Source organism: Eretmochelys imbricata, chromosome 10, assembly GCF_965152235.1.
Source record: "Eretmochelys imbricata isolate rEreImb1 chromosome 10, rEreImb1.hap1, whole genome shotgun sequence".
NCBI classification, from domain to species: Eukaryota; Metazoa; Chordata; order Testudines; family Cheloniidae; genus Eretmochelys; species Eretmochelys imbricata.
The window spans coordinates 44,658,926-44,679,463 of NC_135581.1; the positions used below are offsets into that span (position 1 = coordinate 44,658,926).

Sequence of the window (20,538 nt, forward strand, 5' to 3'; positions counted from 1 at the left end):
AGCTACTAGATTTTTTTGCCTGCACTAAAGTTTTCATGCTATTTTCCAAAGCTATGTATTACATTTAAATTTTTCAGATGAACACTTCCTCTGGAGAAGAGTGAGACTGGTAGGTATTTGGTCCTACTGGTATTTGTCTGGTTGGGGTAAGCATACTCCCTTGTTGCTACTGATCAACAGTGCATACAAGCTTTGCACCACAGGAGCAGCTGCCTCCATTTGCCTGATATTTCAAATGGGAAAGTTGGCCCATATTGGATCCTGAATGCACATATCAAACTTTATAAAAGACTAAAGAGTGGGAACAGAGAGTAAAGGTAAGACATTTTATTTTACATACAAAAAGGGTGCAAACGGGAGCCCCTGCCCCCCAAAAGGGGAAGGGGGGTAATTAAAGATCACATTTGTTGTGTTTCTCATGATGCCCCAATAAATGGGCAAATCAGAAAGAGAAACCAACAGTAAGCAGGACCCATTTTCTTGATGGAAAGGAGCTCCCCTTGGAGGGGTCTTCCCCATGATATAAGCCCTTATCCTGGTTGAACCATTTCAAACACATTTTAAATTGACATTCATGTTAAAAAATACTACAAGTTCCATGTTCACAGCTGAGCTTTGAGACCAGTGCCTGAAATATGAATAAAACATTGCATTACATATTTAAAACAAAAGATAAAAAACTCGAGGCATTTTAAACAAGAATCAGACATCCACGCAATATTTAAAAAATGATTTCCACAGCTGATTTTCATGTATTTTACAGTAAAAAAAAGTTGCAATTAACATTCCCTCAGAAGTACAAAGGGCTAAATTAAAGTAATAGACAAAATAAATTATAGCTTGTAAAGTTTCCAGTGGGAATTAATCACTTGACAGTATTTTTTATTTGGGGATTTGTGGTTTATAATGTATTTGGTATAATCTACATGTTCCCAGAGGATATTCTTCTCTCTGTCTCATAATTACAAGTAAGACTTTATCAGTACCAGCTTGCTGTTCTAATTTGGGAAGAGAGAACTTGTCACTTGTTTTCTTACAAGAACACTTGGAAAAACCAAGGTTCTCAGAGTTGTTTGCACTGTGCAGCTAGAGCTATACAGGTGGGAAACGAGCATCTACTGTGAAGATAATTTTCCTGAGACACTCCCAAAAGGATTAGACATGTCTTTTAAAGCCTTGTCCTGCCTGTATTCCTCCTGGCTTGGCTTGCACCTGTGATTTGGGCAGGCCAAAGACATAACAGAGAACTGTCCCTTTTCTGGGTGGTTTCTCCCTACTCTTGGCGATCAGAACTAGGCCCTTACTTCAATTGGTATTAATTCAGTGAGGTCCCAAGGCTCTGATCTCTTGCCGTGAAAATACTTGTGATGTACTAAAGAGCATGTTGGGACTGCCCCAGAAAGGTAGGGAGAGGAGTGAGAAAGGAAAAAAAATCTTGGTCAGAGAGTTTGAAGTCTCTTTAAAATATGAAGTTTGGTCAACCAAACTAGAAACCCACAGAGAAGTGTTCACTGTTATTTCAGACTCTTTAGCCCAGCTTCACACACACCTTTACACACAAATACTGGAGTGGGTTTCCTTTTGGATGTGGGGAATACATTTTTCATGTTCTCTATTCAAATAGATCTGAATCAGTATCTATCACCTATACTGTACAACTATTAAACTGAAGCCTGAGAAACCAGTTCTGTTGCAGTCAGTTACCTGGAAATGTAACTGAAAACACCCAACACTTTAAAACCACGTACTCACTCAAGTACAGTAAGAGTCCTAGGGCACGGTACCGCCAAACACTGTGCAAATTGCAAGCACCCTGCAGAGGGGAATGCTCACCTAGAAGTTGGTAACTGAAACTTCACTTTCAAACCAACCGTTCTTGACAAAGAGATGGAGCTGGCAGTTGGCACCCGCATTCAAGACTTTCCCTGAAACCTTCAGTGGTATTGTGGAAAAGTAAAGTTTCCCCATTTATGGTGCGTTTAGCACTCTCTGTCCCTCTCTCTCTCACACATGCTGGTTTGCAGGGGAAAACAGGATGGCAGCTATGGCTGTATGGACACTGTTCTTAGGTGTTCAAACAGCACTCCCTCCAAAACACAATCTGAAATAACAAGCACTACCAAGGGAGGGCTCAGCTCAGCAGTCTCCAGCTTGCTCTTTATTAACAGATGCCATGCAACAAGCTCAGGGACCCAGGCATGTTACTCATGTCAGAATCCTAAGTCAAAATGGAATACTATGAAGTTACTGCTTGCTAATTGGTTACTGGAAACAATCAAACCACAAAAGAGGAGATGGCCTCATATAGATGTTTTAAAGGGCCAGGGGAAAGACATTTTGAGGTTTCTTTTCCTTCTCAAAGAGCACTAGTGCTCCTGGGAGCAGTGATTCTGGAAACTAGGTGATACAGTTCATGCTAAAAGAGTGATTACTTTGAAGGTTGTGATCAAGTAGGAGTAAGGTTTCCAGCTAAGCAGACCCTGGCATTAAGCAGTTACTAACACTGAGAATCATCACGGACAGAATGCTATATGTGCTTTTTCTGTTTAAGTATACTGAAAGCTACTTTTAGAAGATGCTTCTTTTGGCTAATAAAGAGCAGCTGCTTTAATGCATTTTTTCCAACTGTACTGAGAATAAATAAGCAATTGCTATTTGCATGCTGGAAACCTCTTGATCATGGCAGTTCAGCAGATTAGTTGATTCATTTCAACTACCCAAGCATTGCTTACTAGATATCTGGTTCACAAGCACCTGTCCCCCACTTTACACACAACAGAGCAGCTAAATTATGGACAGACAATGAGGAAGACAATGCTCAACATGAGTGCAAATCATTCCCACCCTCCCTCATGGACTGGGGTTTCACAAGGTTGCACACAACATGCTGATGTTATGTTCTGCTTAGATTCTGATGTGGTCTGAGCATAACTCCAGAGTTCAGCTAAAGTGAGAGCTGCTGCTGAATTTTCAGTTGATGTAGTGGTACAGCCTTTCTGTAGTGTACTGGCCAGGAGGCAGGAGTAGGTCATGCCCTTGCCATTTGGGGAAGACACATTTGATGTTTTGCCACACTGTAGTTGATATACAAAAGGACTACTGATTATGCTGCATGTGGTTAGCACATTTTTGATTAGTTCACATCCATTTGTGTCCAAACAACAGACAGCAAAGTCACCAGTGATGGTGCCTGCTTTCTTTTATCAGGGAAGTGGGACAGGGGAAGTGTGCGGAGAAGAGGGTTAGTTCCAGCATTCCTTAACCAAGCTGCATAAGGCTGGACTGTTCATGGCTTTAAAGAAATAAAAAGAATTTCAAAAGCTCCCACACTGTACATGGTCCCCTCGAAGAGGGTTTCAGAGGTTCTTTAATACAGGATGGAAGGGTTACCAAGAGAGCCCAGATTGAAGCAAAGAAAACATCCATAAGTAAGTGTTCTCAGGAAGGGGTAATAATTACATCTATACATGGAGTTCAATACAGCAGTGCAAAATTTTATTGAAAACCTCACTTGAGACCTCAGGAGACTGCAATGGAACATTGGTGGGTCCCTGCTGCAGGGGAACCACATCTGGAAATCCAGCTGTAGTATTAGGCCATGCGAAGGAAGCATAGGACAGCCAGATGATGCTCCTGCGCAGCAGCTCCACTGACCAGCTGTGATCTGAGATTCTCTCCTCTCATTTTCTTGGAAGTATGCAGGTATATACCAACTAATATATTAGTTTCCAGTGGGGAGGAGAGGCAGGGAATTAATGTAGGTGGGTTTAATGCTCTAATTCCTACTGTAAGATGGCCCGCTCGATCTGGTTTTTATCACCAGTCACTTCTTGAACTTTATGGGTTCGAATAGTTTCCTTAGAATAGGATTTACTGTTTACCCGCTTTTTACATCCTTTGCCCTTCTGAAGAGTCCAATGTGTGACTATAGTGCAAGAGGGCTTGGTATAATTGAGCATTACCAGCATGCCTTGGGGAGATACATTCTCTCCCCTTCATATACATCATCATAGGATTAAAAGAACATCAACTCCCCAGAGCAAAGCACTAGCGTGGTCAACATGAAATAGCTTTCAAACTGACCCACTTAAAAACAAGGGAAAATTTCTACCAATCAAATACATTCACTTACTTAAAAATAATATTTAAGAACAAAAACAAAAACAAAAAAATGCAGAGACACTTCCCTCCCCATACATACTTTGCAAACTACAAGCTACTCCCTGATTGGAAATAGTTAGGAATGACTGAACAATGTCAGGAAATGCAGAAGGAATTGAGTTTCTCCTCTGAGTTTTGGTGACAGGCACTTAATGGGGCTTAGGAGGGCAGCAATGCTTGTGTCTCAGGGCCCAGTACAATCTGGAGAGCTGGGAGCATACAACTGCTTTCTCCCCACAAATTCCTGCGCCTCCCTCCCCCCAAGATGCCGAACCATGGTTTCCTATGGTGAGGGTATGAGGAAATGCTCATTTCAAACAACCTGACTTCTTAGAAAGTCAACAGCAGTAGAAGAGTTCAGGAAGAGGCAGAGCGACAAAACTAAGTGATTAAATGTCCCCTACCCTCCTCTCCTTGGGAGAAAGAAAAAGGGTTAGGGAGTCCAAGCAGCCACACTCATGGGGAATGGAAAGCCCTTTCCTTTTGCACCCCACTTGTTACACTTAACGGAAAAGTTCTTGCAGAATTAAAAAGGTGGGTTTACAAATCTCTTGGTGGGTTAGTGAATGAAGAGCAAGCTAGCCCCCAGCTTAACTTCACCCCAGTGGCAGAGAGAGGAAAGAGCAGCAAAACGCTTGGCTATATCTGCTTTCTTTTCATTTGGATAAGGCATTAAGATCCCAGCAGAAAATGGCTAGCAGCTGAGAAACACCCCAAAGGGATTCTCTGGGAGAGCAGAATCCTCACGATAGAAAAAGGGGCTGAGTTTCAAGCTAAAAATCCTAACCACTGAACTGAAGCAGCGTGCTCGCCTGCCTTACTGCTGCTCTGCCTGAAGGGGGAGGGAGTCTCTGCCCACCCCTGAAACAAACACTCCTTCCCTGCTTCTTCCCATCGCTTCCCTTTCAGTGCATGTCACTACATGCACTCAGAGGCAGCTGGACCACCATTTTGAAGAGATGGTGTATTAGAACCTCTGTACTCTGCCTCTGAATGTAATTCAAGCACTGGGGTGGGAGAGCCCTAATTACATGACAACTACATCCCCTGAAATGAGGGGTCTGATCCCATGCTGATGTGATATGCAAACAGGCAAAAAGGAACCAATTCCTAGCCTCCACAAAAAAGCTTCTTTAGCTCTTGTAAACCTTTGCCACACAGACCCCACACAATTCCCCCGAGGAGTAACTGCAGCTGCCTCTTCAGAGCTCAGCAATCCTTACATTGGGATATGAGAGTTCATGTGCAAAGTGCCCTAAGCCCTTTGCTAAATAATGGTTTGACTCAAGAATGGTGTGTTAAAAAGACCTTAGCTCCCACTACAGGGAGAACTGCATGGTGTGTGCTCCAGGCCCCACAGACAGACCTCTGAGCTTGCACTCAGGCCTAGGCAGCTTGTAGAGCACACTGAAACCTACATAAAGTCTGATTTGAGTAGCTTATCTGGCCACCTGCAGATGCACTCACTGTAAGGCAGTTAAGTGTCCATTCCCTGCTTGGGTACCTTTGCTCTCTCAAACACTTCCATTGTAGACTATTTAGTAAATTGAAAGGAAGGTGCTTACTCCATAATCAACCTCCCAGAAACCATCTGAGAAGGTTAGGCGGCCACCCTGCCATATAAAATATCTGCAGTTCGGGAAACATCAGGTTTTCAGTTATGTAATCCATATCTGCTTGTCTACCCAGAGAAAACTCCTCCAGCTCAGCAAGGCTGATGCCTCTCCCTGCTCCAACAGAAAGCTAGTGCCCCCCCAACTCCAGGCTGGTTATGTCAGGCACCAAGTAGGAAACCATGGTAGGGACATTCACTGGCAGCTACAAAGGGTGATTCAAAATTCAAGTAGGTTTCTCTCAGCGCATGACCAACAATAGGTGATTAGCTTTAGGGTTTTCTGGATGTTGCAAGCAAACCCTCTGTTGAGGACATTCTTTGCACCCCTCCACATTCCAAGCTGAATGTCTGTCTGTGCCGGCATCACTTGTCCATGCGAAAAATCTACAGACACAATATGCATCTGTAATGCTAAAAAATAATAAAAAGTGCAACAATGTCCGTTTCTTTAAAACAATCCGCACTGCTCTGTTACCATTTGGAGAAGGGAGCGAACAAGGAAGCCAGAGAACCTAAGGGACTGGAACAGTAGATTGCAAGTCTCACGCTACAGTATAACTGTTCCCAAGGAGCCTAGGAGGGAGCCTACGTCCCACTGCTGTACCTGGCCAGGCTGGCAGTACAGGCTGATGCTGAAAGGGACTTGGGGGAGAAATTGCCTCATACCAGCCAGGACCTTCTCCCACATGTCTTTCCTGCTCAGACAACCACCTATCACCTCCCCTTAGCCAAAGAAGCCTACCAGGGGTATTTCCATTTGGGAGGGAGGAGGATGGATGGGCAGAGAGAGTGTGAGGGGGAGTAAAGTGAGCAGGAAACAAAGCATAGTTCTCAGGTTTGTGTGAATGATGCCTTCTGCCGTAAACAATGGGAAGGAGGGTCAGCCAGCCAGCCCACCTGCCCACTGGGCAACCAAGGCCTGAGCCAGCTGCAGTCCTGATCCCAAAAGGAGCTTCAGGCTTGGAGCGAATGAGGAAACCATGGAGCAGATCCACCCCAGAGCGGTTTGTTTTGGAACTATTTTCTTCTCTCTTTTTGGTTTAAAATGTCACTTGTTTCTCTTCCTCCTACGCCGCCTCCTCCCCCTAGAGAGAAGCTCCTTTCAGTAAGACACGGCAGGAGCTGTAGCTGGAGTTCCTACAAGAACCCAGGAGGCACCTGTCATTTGTGACGCTGGGCAGTCTTCTTCCTTTTCCTCTTAAAGAAGCAGCAGCACCTGGAGCACAAAGAACACAGCAAGTCAGTAGAGTGGACTAGACCCTACAGCAGGCCCCCCGCCACCTGACTTCCATGAACTGCACAGGGTGGGCTTCTTCCCTTCATTCAGAGTACATGCAATGGGATCTCAACATGTCCAGCACTAAGGACAAAACAGACCTACCAACACCTCCTCCAATAGAAGGAAAGTCCACGAGGCCAGCAGCAGACCAGTCTAGCCCACAATAGAAAGGGCAGCAGTACTGTGCTCAGACAAGGGCCAATGGATCACCATAAAGGCAGGTATCCAGGTGCTTTCACACACTGGGATTTGCTCTTATGGAAGAGGAGGTTCAACTGATCGTTATTATTTATGTTTTGCTGATGCCCAAAGGCCATGCTCAGGATCAGGGACTGGTTGTGCCAGATGCTGTATGAAGCCACGGTCCCTGCCCCAAGGAAATTAACTGGGAACAAGGAAATAAGGCACAATAGCCAACAGGAAGGCAGATGAAGTCTTGCAGCAGAACAGGGCTCTCCAGTTGCTGGGAGTGAAGGAAACAGGTGAGATACACTAACGGGCTGTTTCCCTCTGCCCAAAACTACTAATTGACTGTGCTCTAAAAGGTGCTGGAATGGTTTGAGCCAGGCCTGACTAAATATTTCCAATCACATGATGTGCTGTGTTTCTAAACTGCTCATGGTAAGCTGAAAAGGACTAGTTCTGAAAGGATCTGATTGGGGGCCAGCTTCCTTTACTGAACCCTTGACTGATGGTAAGTAATAACAGTTTCAGTTTAAAGACCAATAGTTTAGTCTACAAATATACAACCCCTGCTTCTTCCCTGATCTGGGACAGAGAAGGCTAACAGTGACAGTGAACAGGGAGGCAAAACCATGGGATGATGGAGATAGAGGTGGTGTGAAATAAACACCCTTCAAAGCTGATCCTTGAAAGATGGAGGTTTCATTTGTGGAATATACTAAAATGAGTCACCCAGTCTGTCAGCTCCAGGTGGTTCCTCAGGAATTACATGGTATTTAAAGACAACTCTGTATTCAGGTTCTAGTGTCAGGAACATCTGCATGGAAAGATCTTTGTACTTAGCAAGTTCACCTGCTCCTGTACTGCTTATCTTCTTCCCCATGACATCACAACCATTTCCTCAGTGACCAGTTGTGATATTAGGATTATGGCCTTTGAGGAGGGAGGAGAAGAATAAGGAACAGGCAGAGAGGTATGCAAAAATCCCGTTTTCATGCAAATACCTCTAACAAGCACACAAGAGCAAAGACATTGAGAAGCTATGCCACAGAATGGCAGCAGCATCTGCAGGCAGACTCATTTGCTATTGGGTCAGTGGTGGCTCTAAACAAGCTTTTAATACTGGTATTTATCTGAGAGCTGAAATATACACTACTGCCCCTGAGGAGTGCGTGTCCTCTCCTGTCTCAGCCCAATTACAGGTGATTGAAAATGAGGAATAACTACTTAATTTCCTTATTAAGCACACTTACTGCTAGTGAGAGGTGCTAGACTGGCAGCCCGGGAGAGCGATACCCTCCATGCAGCCATGAGCAGATATAGAGATGGCAACAAGAAGGCAAGTGTACATACACAATGCCTGCTTATGTGCCTCAGCCCTAGCCAGCAGCAATCACCTCTAAGGGTGATGGGCAATTCGGTCTCCATGGCTTATCCTTAGCTTCCCTCCAGAGATTTCCCATGGGAGGGTCAGTTATGGAGTGGGGTGGTGAACATGTGACATGAATATCCTGTCACTAGCAAATGAATGATTTCACATAGGTCCTGGATAGCCATCAGATGGGTAATGACTTTGGTCACTACCACCCTAAGCTGGTTTTGAATGAGACCCCTAGAGGTTCATAAATTGGAAGGCCAGAGGGGACATCTCATCTGATCTCCTGCATAACACAGGCTAGAGAATTTCCTCCTGGTGAAGTGTTCTGTACCCCAGTGTCCTGAGCCACCCACGTGCACTCACTCATTTTAACCATCCAGTAGCACTCTATTTTCCTCCCACAGTAACCACCTTCCTTCAGGACTCAGGCACTAGTAAAAGGAGAAGGGAACTGTCATGGTGAGAAACAGGACAGGAGTATGTCTGAGGGATTACCGAACACATGTATCTGATCAGGGAAGGAGAACCAAGGCCAAGATTCACTCTCTACCCCAGATTTGAAGGGCCTAACTGATTTCTAGTTGCTCTTTTTAGCCATCTCTTTCCTTGGTGATTCCTTTGCTCTCTTTTGGCCCCTGTTGCTCAGACAGAGGGCCCCTTTGCTCAGTTTGGAAGGGTTCAGGAAAGGAAGTCCTGAGAGTTGTTAACACAGGCAGAGGCAGAAACAACAAAATAAAAGAATAAGACAGGCTGACAATTATACAGAATGTGACCTTTGTGCGTGCAATGTTTAAGAACAGCCCCAGAGTACGACACACAGAGAAGCCAAAGAGATGCCAGCGGTACTGGAGGCAGTGCCAGTAGAGAGGAGGGCAGAGAAGGACCAGTCTGCCACCACGCAGGGACATTCTTCACCACACATGGGGCTGTGAGATTTAAACTTCCTACATTCTACTCCTGTCTCTGTAGCTGAACATGGGCTCTCTCAAAACCCACCGTGAGGCTAGATGAACGAGTGGACTGAGAGCCTAGAACTCCTGGATTTTATCCTTGACTCTGCCACTGATCTTCTGTATTATCTAAGACAACTCACTTCACTTCTGCGCCTCAGTTTCCCCATCTGTAAAACCAGGGGTTCATGTCCCCCTCAAAGGGGTGTCCTGAGGATTACAGTTTAGCTAGCGCTCGGAAAGCACTCCACACTATAAAAGTGCTGAGTGTTACTATTTAGGGTCCCCCTGGAACTCAAGGATAATGGTGATAAAGGGGAAGAGCATAACACCAACAGCAGGCTCAGAAAGCAGCTACTCCAGCCTGCATGCCCCCCTAGATGAAAACCCTGGTCTTTCCCCCTCAGTCCTTGAGCTGCAGAAACTTTCTTGAAGGCAACCACCTCCTCCCCATCAACCTGGAGCAAGATCAGGGGTTCTCAGCCTGTGGGCCATAACCACCATGCCCTTCCCAGATTGCCAAATGAGAGGAAGGTCCCAGCTAGGAGGCAGAGGTCCCAATATGGAAGAGGTTGAGGACCATGGCTCTAGACCACCGCATCTGTTGATGGGAACCCTGCCCTGCTCACTTTCATATAAGCAAGGCTCCCAAGGAAAGAGCCACACGCACACTGCTCCCAGGAGACGGGCATGGTGTACACAGCTTTCCATGCAGAACCATCTGTTGTGAGGAATTCCCGTGAGGGATTTTTCAGCCTGGTTCGGACTCTGCCTAACTCCTTTAGACATTATCTGCTCATACACTCGCATGTTTGGTGAATACATTAAGCTGAACAGATAAAGGAAGAGAAATTTTTTTAGCTTTCAATGGATCAGTCCAAAGATTAGTTCAATTGCTTGGCCTACTGCGGCCTCCTCTCACACACACAAGCCCATCCTGCATGTGTTCCCCACCCTTGTAATAGCAATAGCTGCACTGGGTTGGATTTCTAACTTGTGCGGCTATTACACTGTTTTGGTTGGTTTGATTTTGCCAATCCCAGTCTAGTCTGGTCCGCTCCCCCTTGCCCAGGGACTGGAGAGAGGGACTCACCACAAGTTGAGCATTTTCAGGCAGCTACAGAGAGTGTGTAGAGAGAAAAACACAGAAAGGAAGAAAGAGCAATTAGTTCACAGAGGTGGGATGAAAGCATGTCACTGCGAGCCATGCAAACATGCAGTGCAGATCGGCAGACACATATGCCTTGCCCACCCACCCTCTCTATTCCCTATTCCATCTGAGCCCCCACAGCTCATTGCAAGAGATACCCTGACAAGTCACTGCTGAGAAGTAGGATGTGTTTTCACTGTCCTGTTGCCTGGGATAAACATACTGGGACATCAGAGTGTCAACAAGGAATAGCCATCAGGGAAGTCTGTGGCTGAGAGCGTGGCTGGCCCACCAGGAAGGGGACCCAAACTACAGACAGTCAGACAAGGGCTTATGGCCTGGATGAGATGCCATGTTGACCACAGCTGCCGGAGAGAGGGAGCCCCTTCATTCACTTACACCACAAGCAGAGTCTGCAGCATTTGCTCTGGCTCTCCCTGCTTGCCCACAGATGTAGAGAGGTGAGACACAGCCCCACTTTTCCCAACATGCTACCTCAAAAACTGGCAGTGAGCCAGGCAATTCAGCTAGCCCTGGCCCTCCCTCTGAGTGGCCCATCTTACTACAGAACAGTAGCACCAGGCCAACTGGGAGCACATTTCAGGTTGCCTGTGTCCACAAGACCTCCAGCCTCCTGACATACTCAGATAAGTGAAGGGAGGACAAGTTTGGACTTGTGTGACAGAGACAACTTGCAGGGAAAGACGGGGGGACATCTCGCTTATTAACACTAACCCAGTAGTCTATACCGGGTAATCATGACTAGATCAGCCAGTACAAGAGAGTCTCCACTGGAATGCCACATGATCACCAAAAAGAGACTCAAACCACAAACCTAGGGACTGGAAAGGGGAAACTAACTCCTAACCATCTCATACGGGATGTGTAGGGCACCATTGTCCCTCCTCACAATAAAGCAAACTACTGCTGATGCCAAGACAGGCTAATAGGATATACTGATTATTTGTACTGTGGTGGCACCAAGGAGTCCCAGTGGTGGCCCAGGCCCCCACTGTGCTAGGCGCTGTACAGACACAGAACAAAAAGATAGTCCCTGCCCCAAAGAAACTCTTGCTGATCCTTTCTTACATCTTGCCATAAGCTAGGGGTGGGGCCCAATCTGTGCACAGCTGAGGGCTGTGTTGGCAAATCATCAGGAGGCTGAAGGCCACATCTATGGAATTTGCATAACAGGACTGCAGCCACTCTGCTCTACTAGAGATGTAGCCACGGACTACACATCCCAGCAAGCAATGCAGCATAGTCTCTCCGATCAAGACAGCTAGGACCCATAGTCCCTATTGGCTGCACTGTCCATACTGGGCAGTGGCCAATGCCGCAAGCTGCCCTTTTGTAGCTGCCTAGCTTACAGGAGGCACACAGCCCTTCAGCTCTTGGATCCCCTGGCTGGGAAGGGAACAGAAAGATGTTACTAGGGCTCCTCACTGCAAGATGATTATTGTAGCTCACTACCCACATGGGTCAATGGTGACACGGGCACTGTGGAAGTGATTTCCAAGGGTCAAAGGAATGGACGATGACAAAGAGCCACTCACTCTCAGGGATAGCAGGGGTGAGACTGGTGCTTAGCGTTGGAGCCAGCTCAACAGACGCTTTGCACCTCAAGCCTTTATGACCCAGGCCTGGCAGTTTCTTATCCTCCTTCAATCCATTTCCAGCAAAAGGTCCCCCCCACCCCAAAGGCGAAGAAACACAATGCCTGCCGAGCGATAAGAATTCCACTGAGCCACATTGTGGCCCAGATCAGAGATGACCTGTGCCTGCCAATAGTGGGAGGCAGAGTGAGGGCAGTGTTACTGAGCATGCTCCGTCCATATAAGCTTGCTCAGAACACGCCAAGCAGCAAATCTAGGGAGCATGTGACCCTGCATGTCCATTCCCCCGCCCCGCCCCCCAGCTCTGGCCCAGATCATGGAGCAATTCTCGGCACATGAGCCAGTTCAAAGGCAGCCTCTGAGCCATTCAGCCCTCTGTGGGGGAAGTCAGTTTTGTCATGGCATGACTGAGCCTTCAACCCCCTTCCAGTGACTCAGTGGGGTTCAAAGCCCTTCCTGGTTCCGAGGAGGGGGCAGGCACTCGGCTGCCGCTCAAGTGGACAGCAGGCTCCACGTCCTAGCTCCTGTTTAACAAAGATCATGCAAAGTGCCACGCAGTGGTGCCGGAGGGCAGCACACATGCAAGAGAAGCACAATGGCCAAGACAGCAATCCCTCTCCCAACCCCACCCCATTTTCTGACAAGCTATGGAGGGAACATCCTGCTACCCCACGCTGGCAGCTCGAAGGGAGATTTACTAGCCTCACAGGCAGAAGGGCTATTTACAGTTTCAGCCTCATTCAGCACCTACCGGACTGGACTAGGGAAGATTCATGGCAAAAGCCCTGCAAGGGCTATTTTCAGACCACTCTGCCTACATGGCCTCTAGCTCTCACAGGTAGGAATACAATGTTGCTAGACTGACAATTCCTTCACTGTCCCGGGGCTGAGCTGTTTGTGTGCACGCAGCAGGAGCAGAGGAGACACCTCCAGATCAGGGAAGGTGCACCAGGAGTCTCACATTCGATTTTCACGTTGTTGTTTACCACTATCTCGTTTGCAACGCATGCTCTGGCCAAAAGTTACATTCTCCAGGCATCATAGAGAAAAGAGGCAGCAGCAACACTGAGGTACCATGCAAAAAGCAGCGATATTCAAGGAAAAGTTATGGATACAAGCATCAAATATCTAAACAGGTAAAATCCTCACTCCTTTCAAATACAGAGGATTTAAAACCACATCAATAAACAGCCTATTTGTAACGCAAACATACTTAGCTTCTTCCACCACTTCCACCTCAGCCTGTGCTGTGATTGGTGCATTGGAGTGTGCCCCTGTTGGGTCGTCAACATTCAATTCTCCATTAGTCGAACTCACCACCTGAAACACAAAACAAAAGCAGCTAGTAATGAAGTCTTTTGGCAGGGTTAGTCAACAGCTCACAATTGAGTGGTAGGTCTGTCCCGACAATGGATACTGTAGGAAGAACATGTGAAACCTACAGCATGAATACAAGGCACTTTCGACTGTTTACTCCTTCCTTCTGGCCACGGTACACCCTCCTAGAAGTCTGTAGGATTCAATGAGACTTCCCACAGCAGTGATTGAGTGCCAAAGTAGGCCTGTTCTCTACAATACGTTCTCCACAGTGCTTGTTTTTAATGGATCAAATGATGGGACTTCCATTGCTTCCTTTGGGAGGCTGCGCCGCAATGTGTCTCTTATATTCAAACTAAATTTTTCCTCGTTTCATCCCATGACTCCTACGTCTGCCCTTGTAATATCTGGTTACGTGGGACATTTCTGCTGAATATTTCCCCCCCAAACACTTTTACAGCAGATTTTTCTAAAGTCACCAACTCCTGAGTCCCAAGCTTTTGACTCCCAGCAGCTAAGAAACAGCTGAAGAGGTCAATACAAAATAGGTCTAAGTGTTTTGACACTAGGTAGCAAGTTATCTTGTGGAGGCAAAATGGATTCCTTAGGACTTGGATACCAAACTGATAAAGGCACCGTCTGAATATGGTACACCAGGAGCCTGAGCGTCAGTAACTCCTCTGCCCTTGTCACTGCTGCTGATGGCAGAGGAACTGATTTGGGAACATACTCTACCTCATTTTCCTCAGAGAAGTGAATTCTTTTGCTTAAAATAATTTTCTTGTGGCAAGGTGTGTACTTGAACCCTAATTTCCATTTCCCTCCATATAATTCACATCATATGCTGCTCAACCATTCTCACCATTGGTGGTTTTAAAGCACCCAGTTCTCCAGCTCCTAAGAGTCCGAGATACTGTAGCCAGGAGAACAAGGAGGAGGTTCTGAGAAACTCAGTCACCATACTACAGCAGCTGCAACTATGATGACAATGATTATGGAACAGGTTCACTGAAGACCAGACTGTAGCTACACTGGTTGACCCTCCACACTCATCTGGAAAGCACCAAGGACTCTTGAGTACTACTGAAAACCTCTATAACTGCAGATTCTTGAAGTGACTACACATCCTGGCCAAGTGGTGAATGATGTATGATTGCTCCCACTCCTATTACCTTGTCAGAAGGCAAAGACAAAGTACCATGCTTACCACTTGCTATTATCCCACATTTAGGAAGAGTTAGAGATTGAGGGTGTAATGGTGATAACCAAGTCTGGGAAGTAGTGTGGCCTACGCTGCTGTCAGATGTCAGGACTCATGGTGTTACCAGGTACTTCCTGTTGGGCTGGGATAACCTGATCACCAGAGACATTAAGTGGGGTGGAGGGTGGCAGGCCCCACCCAACCTGTGCCTAAACACTTCCAAATTCAGTGCCTTTCCCAAGTGTTGCTTCTCCGCAGATGCTGACTCTGGTGCTATTTACGCCTTCTCTGGTGTTGCCTCTTCTGCTGCTACTCTGGAATGAGCTGATTTATGTAGGGCCTCAGCCCCCCCGTGCCTTGGAAGGTTTTGCTAAGGGTTAGTAGTTAATTGAAGCCAGCAGGGCCATCCCCTAGTTGTAATTCCTAGGGGCATGTCTACACTACAAACTTTTGCTGATGCAAGTGACATTGACACAAAGCCACCACAGGTAGTAAGTTAGCATATTGCTTGTGCAGGTGCATACTTGGCACCTTGTGTTGTCACAGCGTGTATTTGCCAGGAGTGCTTATGTCAAAGCACAGTGCGGTGTACCATGCGATGCACCATCCTGCTGTGCAACTCGCCACCTTCCAGTGCACTGTCTGTTTGGAAGTTTTGGCAATGCATGGTGGTCCAGAAATGAGTTGTGCAGGGGTGACTGGGAGCAAGGGGTCAAGTTCCCATCATGCAACTTTCTCCACCCCAAAATGTCATCTCTATTCCATAATTTTTGCACCTATTTTGAAAATCCCACAAACCCACATGTGACTCATCACTGTCTGCCATCTGTGAGAGAAGCATGCAGCCTGCACAGCTCTGTACTCTTGCCATGAGTGTTGCAAGCACAAGACACACTGATCCTTCAGTATTTGCAGAGTCGCAAGAAGAGCCATGGGAAACAGGGTGATTTCCTGGAGGTCAGATTGCGGTGGGACATAATGAGAACCAATTCAAGATTGTTGGTGGTGCTCAAGGAGCAGTTGCAAACAGTGGAATGTCACTTCTGGGCCCAAGAACTGGGCACTGGCTGGTGGAATCACATGTAACGGAGGCTTGGGATGACAGCTGCAGAACTCTCGGATGTGCAAGGATCAGTGTACCAAGCCCGCCCCAGCCCTCCAGTGCAGAGACACCAAAATGAGAGCTGCACGGACAATGGAGAAGCGAGTGGTGATGGCACGATGGAAACCTGCAATGCTGGATTGCTACCGGTCAGTGGGAAATCATTTTGGAGTTGGAAAAGCCATTGTGGGGGCCATTTTCATGCAAATTAATCATCTCCTGTTACGCAAGACTGTGACTCTCAGCAATGTGCAGGATATAGTGGATGAATTTGCAGCAAAGGGGTTCCCAAACTGCAGCAGGGATGTGTACACATCTCTCTATTTTGGCACCTGACCGCCTTCCCACAGAGTACATCAACAGAAAGGGCTGTTGGATCCCCGGGGACCTTTTACCAACATCAGGGAAAGTGTAAGACACTCACATCTTTAGGAACACAGGACTGTTCAGAAAGCTACAAGTAGGGACTTTCTTTCCTGACGAGCAGATTACCATTGGCAATGTTGAAATGCCAGCAGTGATCCTGTGGGATCCAACCTACCTCTTACTCTCTTGGCTCATGAAGCTGTACACCAGCCACCTGGACAGCACGAAGGAAAGATTCAACTATTGGCTCGGCAGGTGCCAAATGACAGTTGAATGCACTTTTGGTAGACAAAGGGGGATGGCATGGTTTACTCAAAAGACTGGATCTTAGTGAGAAAAATATCCCAATGGCTATATCTGCCTGTTGTGTCCTGCACAATATCTGTGAGGCAAAGGGGAAAAGTTGCCACTGGGGTGGAGGTGGAGCAGATGTCTGCTGAATTTGAACAGCCCAATGCAAGGGCTATCATAACAGCTCAGTGTGCAGCTACATGGCTCAGAGAGGCTTTGAAAGAGCACTTTAATGGCAAGTCACAGTTGTGGTGGACTGTGCTCTACCTAGGCCTGAAGTTTGGGGCCTCTTAGGAATTGTGTAGTGCTTGGTGCACACCTATGAATAGAACACTGACAAAGTACCTCTGTGATGCTTGCTGTACATTTATGATTATTACACTCTTTATCACTGATCCTGTGAACTGTGTCACAGTAAAGTAAGTGGATGCCTTTGATACCACCAGTCATTCTGCAACATATGTTGGGAACTAATAAAGATGAATTATTTTCCAAACAAGAGAGTTTTATTGAGTAACAAACACACTTCAAAACTTCTGTGCACGTTAAAAGCAAATTAATAAATTTAGTAGGATTTTAATGTAACAGAATTTAACAAAAGGAAAGGAACATTCATGTCCATTTTGGTTACGCACGCATCATCCGTGGCTCTCACAGATCAGCGTATGTGAAGCTTTGTCACCTTTACTGTCCCTTGGTGTGCCATAGTAGGGGTAGGGATGGGGTCTCTGATGCCATGTGAAATATTGGGGGAGGGGGGGGGAATAGGGAGATACTATATTGGAGTTCTCCATGGACTGCAAAGGGAGGCAAGCCTGGGACTACTGAAACTGTAGATTCACAGGAGCCTGTATTATCTGTGTTTGCAGCAGAAGCCCCATTATAAACTGGTGCAACTTCCTCTGACTCTGGGGCCTTTCTCCTCTCAGCTCTTTCCTTCTCCAGGCTGTCTGCAATATTCATCCTCCAGGTCCTCTGCTGGCAGCCTGATGCAGCACTGACTTGCAGGATCTTGCTGAACATGTCATCCGAGTCCTCTTCTTTCTCCTCCTTATCTGACTCAGGCATTCTGAGAGTGTGGAGGGGATCCCTTGAAGGCTGCAATGGCAGCAGCTACAGATAAAACACAGAGGTACCAAAGTCACAACAAAAAGCGAAAGTTAAGATACAGATCTCCCTTCCTGTGCATGCCTGAAGTTTTAAACAAGACATGCTTATCGACACCTCTGCTTCGGAGTGCTTGTGCACAGCTCCATGCACAGATCCTGCTGTGATGACTATAGCCTGCCAGGGGTGAGGGATATGAGGAAGGAATTGCTCAGTTGCATGAAATGATGAGTAACAAGATATTGGCACTGAATATTGGCACTTTTTCCACAGGGGATCCTGAGGGTAGCAGGCACAGAGAACACAGCTGCTGCTGGCGTCCTGAAGCCACCCTGGCCTGTGTGCTGCTAGCCTGTGTACTGCAATGGTGTCTGCTGAAGTTATTGTTGACTGGTGCGGGAAACCGTCCTACTGCGGAGGAAGAAATAAGGCTGCCATCCCCAGAAAACTGCTGGAGAGGATTGCAAAGGACCTGCATGAAAGTTTCATTGAAATCTCTTAGGAGGATTCAAGAGACATCCCTAGGTACATAAACTGCTCTTCATGGCCCCCTGCCTAACTGTACAGGGGAATGAAAAGCAGATAATGTTACCTGGCTTAATTGTACTGCTGCCTCTTCTAGTACCAGTAAATTAATGAAAAGTCGATAACTGTGTTCTGCTAAGTTGGGGGTTCCAGCAGAGTAATGGGAAATAAAGTGACACACTTTTCCTTCCCCTTCATCAAGCTTGCCCCTGCTTGACTGCCAGGACTGGCTGGAGTGCAGTGGAGTCAGAAACAGGTCTTGGGTCATGGCATAACTAGACCCCTCAGTCGCATGTCCCCCATCCTCCTCCTCCTCGTCTTCACTGTTCACGTCAGGGGCCTGAGACTCAGGCTCCTCAGAAGTATCCATGGTGGCATGTGGGGTGGCAGTGGGGTTTCTGTCAAGTATGGCATTATGTTCTTTGTAAATGTGGCAGGTCTGTGGCTTGGCTCTGGATCAAAGGCCTCCGTGACCTTCTGGTATGCCTGCCGCTGCTCCTTTGCTTTCACATGGCACTGCTGCTGATCCCTGTTATACTCCTTCTCCTGCACCCCTTGTGCAATCTACTCTGAGATGTCCACGTTTCTACAGCTGGTCTGTAGCTGCGCTTGCACAGTCTCTTCTCCTCACAGACCCAGGAGATCCAATATGTCCTGTTTACTTCAAGCCAGAGCACGTCTGGAGCACGTAACCATCATGGTCAGCTGGGCAGTTGCACGCAACAGTGGAGAGCTGCTAGGTGTGCTCACCAAGCTGGACAATCAGGAAAAGGCATTTTAAAAATCTGCAGGGCTTTAAAGGATGGGGGGCCTTCTGGTCTCCGTGACTCCTGGGCAGTGAAGTTCACAACTGTGCCCAGAGTGATCAGTGCCGGACATTGTGGAACAACTTCTAGAGGACTCTTACGGTTGACACAGATTATGTAGCATCTACATTCAAGCTACTTCAACTTCAATACATCAACCATGGCTCAACACTGCTTAGAGAGGTGGTGTTTCTATGTCGATGGAAAGGGAAGCCTGGTGTGAGACAAATTTAAGTGTCAACTAGGTCGATGCGAGGTAGCTTATGTCAACCTAATTTTATAGCATAGACCAGGCCTAGGGCAGTTAAACTTTCTGCAGATGCTTTTCATTAAGCCTAACTTCTCAATGGGCTTGGGTTTTCTCTTTGTTTTTTACCCAGTAACAATTTACTATGTCACACATGGCAAATTCCTTCCAGGAAAAACAGCTGCTGTTCAAAAACTGACCCCCTAGAAGACCCAGAGATCACCAGGCATCAGTTGAGGAACTCTTTAGGTGGCCATGATACAGGAATGAGAGTAGATGATGTTTATGGGCACAGCGGAGCAGCTCTGATTTCCACTAACAGGTAATGTAGAATCACAGGGCTAGAAGGGACCGCAGGGGTCATCTAGTCTAATCCCGGGAAAGATGCAGGATTTACAGAGTCTAAACCATCCAAGACACATGGCTATCCAGCCTTCTTTTGAAAATCTCCAGCGAAGCAGCTTCCACAACTTCCCAAGGCAGTCTGTTCCATTGTCCTACTGTTCTTACAGTTGGGAAGTTTGTCCTGAGATTTAATCGAAATTAGGTAGAGATTTAAGGGTTGGCCACATGATGGAGGAAGTCTCTGCAGAGATTAAGAGGCTGCAGTGACTAAGGGGTTGGCTACACAGGGAAATTTACTGGCATAACTATATTGGTACAATTATATCAGTATAGCTATACTGGTATAATGCTTCCTGTGGACACTCCTATTTCAGAGTAAAAGTGCCTTTTTTCAGTTTAGCTTATATCACTTTCAGACAGACAAGCTAAACTGGAAAACGGCACTTTTATTCTGAAATAAGTGTCCACCCAGGATATACCACTGGTATAGCTGTAGTGGTATAATGTATGTCTATACATTTTCCTTGTTTAGACAAATGCTGAGTCAATGTACAACAGAGCCACATATATCCTGCAGACACTAATTCCTCATCCCAGCTTTCAATTTCTCAGGTGCCCAGAGAATTCTCTAAGTGAAAAGATGCACTAAAATGCTGGACTATAAAACACAAGCATCAGCAGCAAAGATTTATACCTCAGCAAGAACTGGTATTAAAGCTGCAAGCAGTCTTTCCACACAAGTTCTTGGGAAGCTTGAAAGTTTATAAATCTCTTAGTGCACACCTAGAAAGGGGACTTACAAGCATGCCATATAGCGTAAGAGTCACGTCATGGCCAGTCTGGCTGAGACCTGCATGTGGAGAATAATACCATCCTACCCAGGAGGAGACTTCCGTAAG

The 20,538-nt window shown here is 46.6% G+C and overlaps 1 protein-coding gene across 4 annotated transcripts in view; it reads right to left on the reverse strand.

Moving 5' to 3' along the window:
• Window positions 1–318: 318 nt before the first annotated feature.
• Window positions 319–20,538, reverse strand: part of CSNK1G1 (casein kinase 1 gamma 1) — a 271,112-nt gene continuing 250,892 nt past the window's right edge. For 3 of the 4 annotated variants that reach the window (XM_077829194.1, XM_077829195.1, XM_077829193.1), the window contains 2 exons: window positions 13,546–13,652; window positions 3,333–6,992 (listed from right to left, as the gene is read on the reverse strand). In XM_077829194.1, the coding sequence (XP_077685320.1) occupies window positions 6,938–6,992; window positions 13,546–13,652 (162 nt within the window). In that variant the 3' untranslated portion in view covers window positions 3,333–6,937. Of the gene's footprint in view, window positions 629–3,332; window positions 6,993–13,545; window positions 13,653–20,538 lie in introns of those variants that run through there. The other variant, XM_077829197.1, reaches the window with a different exon arrangement.